This window comes from Ictalurus furcatus, chromosome 17 (genome assembly GCF_023375685.1).
Source record: "Ictalurus furcatus strain D&B chromosome 17, Billie_1.0, whole genome shotgun sequence".
Lineage (NCBI taxonomy): Eukaryota > Metazoa > Chordata > Actinopteri > Siluriformes > Ictaluridae > Ictalurus > Ictalurus furcatus.
The window spans coordinates 3,885,075-3,895,074 of record NC_071271.1 but is presented as its reverse complement, the minus strand read 5'-3'; the positions used below and the strand labels follow the sequence as shown (position 1 = coordinate 3,895,074).

Below are 10,000 nucleotides of genomic sequence, written 5' to 3'. Positions count from 1 at the left end.
TACATTACGTCATGATACGTTAAGATACGTTACATTACGTCATGATACGTTAAGATACGTTACATTACGTCATGATACGTTACATTAAATCATGATACGTTAAGATACGTTACATTAAATCATGATACGTTAAGATACGTTACATTACATCATGATACGTTAAGATACGTTACATTAAATCATGATACGTTAAGATACGTTACATTACATCATGATACGTTAAGATACGTTACATTAAATCATGATACGTTAAGATACGTTACATTACATCATGATACGTTAAGATACGTTACATTAAATCATGATACGTTAAGATACGTTACATTAAATCATGATACGTTAAGATACGTTACATTAAATCATGATACGTTAAGATACGTTACATTAAGTCATGATACGTTAAGATACGTTACATTAAATCATGATACGTTAAGATACGTTACATTAAGTCATGATACGTTAAGATACGTTACATTACATCATGATACGTTAAGATACGTTACATTAAGTCATGATACGTTAAGATACGTTACATTAAGTCATGATACGTTAAGATACGTTACATTAAATCATGATACGTTAAGATACGTTACATTACGTCATGATACGTTAAGATACGTTACATTAAGTCATGATACGTTAAGATACGTTACATTAAGTCATGATACGTTAAGATACGTTACATTAAATCATGATACGTTAAGATACGTTACATTAAATCATGATACGTTAAGATACGTTACATTACATCATGATACGTTAAGATACGTTACATTACATCATGATACGTTAAGATACGTTACATTAAATCATGATACGTTAAGATACGTTACATTAAATCATGATACGTTAAGATACGTTACATTAAGTCATGATACGTTAAGATACGTTACATTAAATCATGATACGTTAAGATACGTTACATTAAGTCATGATACGTTAAGATACGTTACATTAAATCATGATACGTTAAGATACGTTACATTAAGTCATGATACGTTAAGATACGTTACATTACGTCATGATACGTTAAGATACGTTACATTACATCATGATACGTTAAGATACGTTACATTACGTCATGATACGTTAAGATACGTTACATTAAATCATGATACGTTAAGATACGTTACATTACGTCATGATACGTTAAGATACGTTACATTAAGTCATGATACGTTAAGATACGTTACATTAAATCATGATACGTTAAGATACGTTACATTAAATCATGATACGTTAAGATACGTTACATTAAATCATGATACGTTAAGATACGTTACATTAAATCATGATACGTTAAGATACGTTACATTAAATCATGATACGTTAAGATACGTTACATTAAATCATGATACGTTAAGATACGTTACATTAAATCATGATACGTTAAGATACGTTACATTAAGTCATGATACGTTAAGATACGTTACATTAAGTCATGTTTCATTAAACTATAGCATGTTAAGTTATGTTATTTTGCGTCATGTGACGTCGTATCATATTTTGTTACATCGTGTTTAGTTCGGATGCGTGATGTTATTTCATGTTGCATTAAAGTTACATCATGTTTCTTTATATGTTATGCTATGTCACGTTAGCGCGTGTTACATCATGCTCCGTTACATTCTGTGACTTTGTTACGTTATGTTACCTCGTGTTACGCGTGATGTTGTGTTGCGTTGCGTTGTCATGTCTGTCAATTTTACGTTACGTTATGTTATTTTCCGTATTACTTTATATTAAGTTGTGTCATTTCGTGTTACGTTAGGACACATTATGTTACGTTACATCGTGTCATGTAGTCATGGCATGTTACATTGCATTGTCATAATGCTGGTTGTTTTGTTTCATTATGTTGGTATATTACGTCGTATAACGCCAGGCTGTGTTACGTTGTGTTGTTATGTGATTCGTGTGGTAATAAGTGAACTAATGATACACTTCATTGTGTGTTTGTGTGTGTGTGTGTGTGTGTGTGTGTGTGTGTGTGTGTACCATCTGCGTGTGTGTGTGCTTTCTGATGCTCTCACTGTGAGACTAATTACAGGACTTTACATGCCTCCACAGAGACCAGTGGCCACCTTACACACACACACACACACACACACACACACAAAGGCACACTTATACAAGCATACAGAAACATGCTGCGCAGCACTGCCGTACTACATTCGCGTTCATCTTTATCTACCATGCAGCAATATAGAACTCCTTCCTTGAGTTGGGGAGGTAATAACACCTGTCAATCACAGCCATGGCCCCACCCCCTCATTATAAATAACTCATTCCCAATACTTCACATCCACACATTTCATTTTTGACACCTATCTTTTTCTCTCACTCTTCCTTACCCGTCGCTCTCTGTCTTTTTTTTTTTTCATTTCCCTTTTCTAACATCTTCTCTTGCTCTACGTCTACAAACGTTACGTCTTTCACCTCCTTTCTCTTTTCTCCATCATCCACTCAGTCCTGTTTCCTCTTTGTGTCCTTTGCCCACTCTGCGTTCCCATTATTTCCCTCTGTTAAATGTCCTTGGGGGTCTTTGCAGCACTCATTTCGTTCTACATCTTTCCTATCTTTTATTTCCTCCGCCAGTCTCACTCTCTTTCTCATTACTTGATTATGACGCATCACGTTTATACAAGATTTATGCCTTTCTCTCTCCCTCTTTTTTCCCCCCCCCCCATTTTCTACTCATTATTTTGCATTCTTTAACCCCCCTCACCCCACCCTGCCTAGATTCCCTCTGGCCCTCTCTCTCTTTCTCTTTCTGGATCACTTTCTCTAAAATATTCTTACGTTTTGCTTCCTTGTTCGCTCTTTCACACGCCCTTGGTTCTTCATTACACTCAGCCGCCTTTCTCTCACTGTATATGCACTGTACAATCACTCTGATTTATCTACATAATGCAGAATTCTCTCTCTCTCTCTCTCTGTGTGTGTCTCTCTCTCCAGGTAACTATGGTGAAAGTGGAATAGCGGCATTCAAGGAGATGGCTCTGAAGGAAGGGATCTGCATCGCACACTCGGATAAGATCTGGAGTAATGCAGGCGAACAGAGCTTTGACCGTCTGCTGGCGAAGCTGCGCGTTCGTCTGCCCAAGGCGCGCGTGGTGGTGTGTTTCTGTGAAGGCATGACTGTCCGAGGCATCCTCATGGCCATGAGACGCCAGAACCTGTCCGGGGAGTTCATGCTTGTTGGCAGGTCTGAGACTGCGAGGCATCATCATCATCATCATCATCATCATCTTCATCATCTCCATTATCATAATCATCAGTCACAGGTGTGTACGGAAACTGAAGGCATCGCTGCCTTGATGCATATGTAGTCTCATAAGGCTTCAAAGGTATGTGTACGGTTTGAGACGGGCTTCGAAGGCAGCGCCACCTCATCGCCACGTTGCTAGGTTACCAGCGTGCACACTATAGTCACCATACGTTCAAGTTAAGTAAGACGGAATGAAGTATCATTGGGGAAAATAAAACTAATACTCTGTGATTTCACTCAAAATAATATTTACAAATGTTTGAACTTGTTTGTCTATAAATTGCTCCCCTGACATTTTTTTGTAAACACCTGCTTGATGCGTGGAGTTATGGAATATGAAGGAGAGTGAAGGGCATGTGGATGCTGCCTTCAAGACACCTCAGAAGGCATGATTGTGTGCAAACCTTCGATTCGGACACTACTCGCTGCCTTCCTGCCTTAGTAGGCGGCATTCGTTCCGTTTATTTATTTATTTCTTTATTTTTAAAAGCTGTCCCATCATCATCGCTATCATAAATGTTATGATAATGTCCCGCACTCTAACTATGACCATTGCCATAACCATCCACAGCAGCAGCATCGCCACTGGCGTCATGAGTATCATCACTATCATCATCAAATTCATGATCACCATCATCACACACACACACACGAACGTCATTAAATAGTCACCGGCGTTAAACGAAAGTGGAAAGACAGAAATAGAGAAAAGAGTCCAGATGATGCTTCAAGGCAACAACCGTCAGCAGTTTCTTGACTGAGTTCATGTGAACTCTGCCAGGATCAATAAGAGTGTTTGCCAGGATTCAGTCTAATAGTGGATAAATGTGGTTTTATATATTAATGACTTACTCGCTCTGTTTTGTGTGTGTGTGTGTGTGTGTGTGTGTGTGTGTGTGAGAGAGAGAGATCTTAATGCCTCAGTGCTCCAGTAAATCGTCCCTGCTGTCATTAAAACCCCCCAACACACACACCCTCACCAAATCACCACCCTGTCTTCTGTCCTTATGCGTCATTAGGCTATATTGAGCACTGAACCCTGTTCTCTTGACACCTCCTGATGCTAAAAACACCAACTCCCAGAATTCTTAGAGAACATTATTCTATTATGTTCGAAATAGTTTCACAATGTTTTCGACATAATACCGTAGTATTAGTGTAACATTACCATAGTACTGCTGTAGCATTAATGTGGTGTTACTGTAGTTTTACTGTAGTATTAGTGTAACATTACCATAGTACTGCTGTAGCATTAATGTGGTGTTACTGTAGTTTTACTGTAGTATTAGTGTAACATTACCATAGTATTGCTGTGGCATTAATGTGGTGTTACTGTAGTATTAGTGTAACATTACCATAGTATTGCTGTAGCATTAATGTGGTGTTACTGTAGTTTTACTGTAGTATTAGTGTAACATTACCATAGTATTGCTGTGGCATTAATGTGGTGTTACTGTAGTATTAGTGTAACATTACCATAGTACTGCTGTAGCATTAATGTGGTGTTACTGTAGTTTTACTGTAGTATTAGTGTAACATTACCATAGTATTGCTGTGGCATTAATGTGGTGTTACTGTAGTATTAGTGTAACATTACCATAGTATTGCTGTAGCATTAATGTGGTGTTACTGTAGTTTTACTGTAGTATTAGTGTAACATTACCATAGTATTGCTGTAGTATTAATGTGGTGTTACTGTAGTTTTACTGTAGTATTAGTGTAACATTACCATAGTATTGCTGTAGCATTAATGTGGTGTTACTGTAGTATTAGTGTAGTATTAGTGTAACATTACCATAGTATTGCTGTAGTATTAATGTGGTGTTACTGTAGTTTTACTGTAGTATTAGTGTAACATTACCATAGTATTGCTGTAGCATTAATGTGGTGTTACTGTAGTATTAGTGTAGTATTAGTGTAACATTACCATAGTATTGCTGTAGTATTAATGTGGTGTTACTGTAGTTTTACTGTAGTATTAGTGTAACATTACCATAGTATTGCTGTAGCATTAATGTGGTGTTACTGTAGTATTAGTGTAACATTACCATAGTATTGCTGTAGTATTAATGTGGTGTTACTGTAGTATTAGTGTAGTATTAGTGTAACATTACCATAGTATTGCTGTAGCATTAATGTGGTGTTACTGTAGTATTAGTGTAACATTACCATAGTATTGCTGTAGCAGTAATGTGGTGTTACTGTAGTCTTACTGTAGTATTAGTGTAACATTACCATAGTATTGCTGTAGCAGTAATGTGGTGTTACTGTAGTTTTACTGTAGTATTAGTGTAACATTACCATAGTATTGCTGTAGCATTAATGTGGTGTTACTGTAGTTTTACTGTAGTATTAGTGTAACATTACCATAGTATTGCTGTAGCATTAATGTGGTGTTACTGTAGTTTTACTGTAGTATTAGTGTAACATTACCATAGTATTGCTGTGGCATTAATGTGGTGTTACTGTAGTTTTACTGTAGTATTAGTGTAACATTACCATAGTATTGCTGTAGCATTAATGTGGTGTTACTGTAGTATTAGTGTAACATTACCATAGTATTGCTGTGGCATTAATGTGGTGTTACTGTAGTTTTACTGTAGTATTAGTGTAACATTACCATAGTATTGCTGTAGTATTAATGTGGTGTTACTGTAGTATTAGTGTAGTATTAGTGTAACATTACCATAGTATTGCTGTGGCATTAATGTGGTGTTACTGTAGTATTAGTGTAGTATTAGTGTAACATTACCATAGTATTGCTGTGGCATTAATGTGGTGTTACTGTAGTATTAGTGTAGTATTAGTGTAACATTACCATAGTATTGCTGTAACATTAATGTGGTGTTACTGTAGTTTTACTGTAGTATTAGTGTAACATTACCATAGTATTGCTGTAGTATTAATGTGGTGTTACTGTAGTATTAGTGTAGTATTAGTGTAACATTACCATAGTATTGCTGTAGCATTAATGTGGTGTTACTGTAGTATTAGTGTAGTATTAGTGTAACATTACCATAGTATTGCTGTGGCATTAATGTGGTGTTACTGTAGTATTAGTGTAGTATTAGTGTAACATTACCATAGTATTGCTGTAACATTAATGTGGTGTTACTGTAGTTTTACTGTAGTATTAGTGTAACATTACCATAGTATTGCTGTAGTATTAATGTGGTGTTACTGTAGTATTAGTGTAACATTACCATAGTATTGCTGTAGCATTAATGTGGTGTTACTGTAGTATAAGTGTAGTATTAGTGTAACATTACCATAGTATTGCTGTAGCATTAATGTGGTGTTACTGTAGTATAAGTGTAGTATTAGTGTAACATTACCATAGTATTGCTGTAGCATTAATGTGGTGTTACTGTAGTTTTACTGTAGTATTAGTGTAACAACATAGTTTTGCTGTAGTGTTATTGTGATATTGTCATCATTTTACTGTAGTATTAGTGTAATATTACTGTCGTTTTGCTGTAGAATTATTATAATGTTACTATAGATTTGCTGGAGTATTGATTTTACTGTAGCATTAGTTTAATATTACTACTGTATATCGTTGCTGTTGTATTAGTGTCCTTGTACTGCGGTATTGTGATATGTCTGTATGCTTAAAAAGATTGCCTAAATATTACAATACTATATTGTAATATTAGTTTTGCTGTAGTTTTACTGTAATTACCGTACTTTTGCTTGAATATAGCCTTTCCATAGTATCAGTTTATTACTACTGTAGTATTGCTATGATATTACTACAGATCTGCTTTAGTATTGGTGTAATATTATTGTTGTTTTGCTGTAGCTTGTTCATACTGTAGGTTTACTGTAGCATTATTATAGTATTACAGTAGACTTGCCTTAGTATTCATGTGGTAGTTTTGATGTTATGTTGGTATATTTTAGGAATAGTTGAAATTGGAGTATTGATGTTATGTTGTAGTTTTGCTGTTGTATTATTGTAATATTACTGGTTTTACAGTCATTTTACAGTGATGCTCTGTTATAAAATTACTGTAGTATTAGTACGATATATCAGTAGATTTTCTTTAGTATTAGTGTGGTATTATTGTTGTTTTGCGGTATTATTGATTTTATGTTGCAGTGTTGGTGTAGTAGGCCTAGAAAACTTTTTTTAGGTGTTACTTTTTTACATTTAGAAATGATGGTTTCTCGACTCGACATATCGGCCTTTCCTAATTTAAGAAACAAATGAACATTATTGGGATTATTAGGATGTGCAAATCCTAATTATAATTAACATTTAATACAAACACTGAATCCTTTATTAAAGCCATGATAACATTTTCAGCATGTGGCTGTGTCAGTCGTGCCCAGGTCGCCATGGAAACGACCACTACCACGGTCTTAGGGGAACATTGGAGTGTCCGCATTTCTCACCACATCTTCCCCTTTTTTATTCCCGTCTTTATTCCTTTGTCCCATATTTATTCTGTAACTAAAATGCCTTTCTTAGTATTTCACATAATCCATTTCAGTAGAGAGAAAGAGAGTCTGTGTGAGTGTGTCTGTGAGTGAGTGTGTGAGAGAGTGTGTTTGTGTGAGTGAATCTAATTTAATTTGTTAATCAAATCAATAAACGAATGTACAGAGACAAAAATACAGTCACACACTGCTTCTGTATCTTATGGTATGTTTAACACACACACACACACACACACACACACACACACACACACACACCTTGAGTTTAGGGCTGCAACTAACGATTATTTTCATAATCGATTAGTTGGCCAATTATTTTTATAATTAATCGAGTAATCGGATGGGGCGGGGCAAACTTTCAGTACCATTTTTTCGTTTTTTAAAAATGAAATCCACAAACTTGAGTGTTACAAATATAAACTTCAGACTGAAACTTTACACAACTGTCTGTCTAATTAAGACTGAAAAGAACCCAATACACACCGACACACACCAGAATGTATATTATTCATGTAGGACTGTAGTTTAATTCAATGCTTTTTGTGCATCCATTAAAAAAATGCATAAATACTTATATATGTGTGTGTGTGTGTGTGTGTGTATGTATATATATATATATATATATATATATATATATATATATATATATATATATATATATATATATATATAAATATATATATAATATAATAGTATATATGCATTACTTTTTATGGATGGACAAAAAGCACTGAATTAAACTACGGTCCTAAATTAATAATAAAATCTCCCTTTCACTGAACCTTGATTGTTATTGATTCTATCGATTAGTTATTGCAGCTCTACTTGAGTTATGACAAATATTACCCCAGAGCATTTGCTGCTGCATTCACAAATGTGTCTATATTTACTCTCTCTCTCTGTGTGTGTGTGTGTGTGTGTGTGTGTGTGTGTGTGTGTGTGTGTTTAGTAAATTGAATGTGCCATGCAGTTTTGCTATTAATTATTAATATATTACTCTAGTTTTGCTGTACTGTAGGATTAGTGTAATTAACTGTAGCAGTCTTGCTGTAATCTTGATGTTATAATGTAGTTTTGCCATTGTATTTTTGTGCTATTACTGTAGTATTGTGCTGTAGTTGTGCTGTAGTATTAGTGTAATATGACTGCAGTGCAACCGTAAAGTATCAGTATTACTGTCGTTTTACTGCATCATTGATATAATATTGCGTGTAGACTTAAAATATTGTAGTTTCGCTGTAGCATTTGTTTAACTACAGCTTTAGTGTAATATTACTGTAGGTTTGCTGTAATATCAAAGTTATATTGTAGTTTTGCTGTAGTATTAGGGTAATATCACTGCCGTTTTTCTGTAGTTTGGCTGTAATGTAGTTTCGCTGTAGTATTCGTGTAACATTACTGTAGTTTGGCTGTAGTATTAGTGTAATATTACTGTAGTTTGGCTGTGATGTAGTTTCGCTGTAGTATTGATGTAATATCACTGTAGTTTTGCTGTAGTATTGGTGTAATATTACTGTAGTTTGGCTGTGATGTAGTTTTGCTGTAGTATTGGTATAATATCACTGTAGTTTTGCTGTAGTATTAGTGTAATATCACTGTAGTTTTGCTGTAGTATTGGTGTAATATTACTGTAGTTTGGCTGTGATGTAGTTTTGCTGTCGTATTAGTGTAATACCACTGTAGTTTTGCTGTAGTATTAGTGTAATATAACTGTAGTTTTGCTGTGATGTAGTTTTGCTGTAGTATTGGTGTAATATTACTATAGTTTTGCTGTAGTCTTGCTGTGATATAGTTGTGCTGTAGTATTAGTGTAATATTATTGTAGTTTTGTTGTAGTAGTATTTATGTAGTTTTACTGTAGTATTAGTGTAATATCACTGTAGTTTTGCTGTAGTAGTATTGATATGTTGTAGTTTTGCTGTAGTATTAGTGTAATGTCACTGTAGTTTTGCTGTAGTCTTGCTATGATGTATTTTTGCTGTAGTATTAGTGTAATATCACTATAGTTTTGCTGTAGTAGTATTGATATGTTGTAGTTTTGCTGTAGTATTAGTGTAATGTCACTGTAGTTTTGCTGTAGTCTTGCTGTGATGTATTTTTGCTGTAGTATTAGTGTAATATCACTGTAGTTTTGCTGTAGACTTGCTGTGATGTAGTTTCACAGTAGCATTAGTGTAATATCCCTGCAGTCTTGCTGTAGTCTTGCTGTGATGTAGGTTTGCTGTAGTATTAGTGCAATATCACTGTAGTTTTGCTGTAGTATTGGTGTAATATCACTGTAGTTTA

General features: G+C 34.8%; 1 protein-coding gene across 1 annotated transcript in view; it reads left to right on the top strand.

Annotated features, from left to right (window-relative positions):
* grm5b (glutamate receptor, metabotropic 5b) overlaps positions 1 to 10,000 on the top strand; it is a 49,591-nt gene that overhangs the window by 15,038 nt on the left and 24,553 nt on the right. The window contains exon 3 of the mRNA XM_053647040.1: positions 2,959 to 3,208. Within this exon, the coding sequence (XP_053503015.1) occupies positions 2,959 to 3,208 (250 nt within the window). The remainder of the gene's footprint in view (positions 1 to 2,958; positions 3,209 to 10,000) is intronic.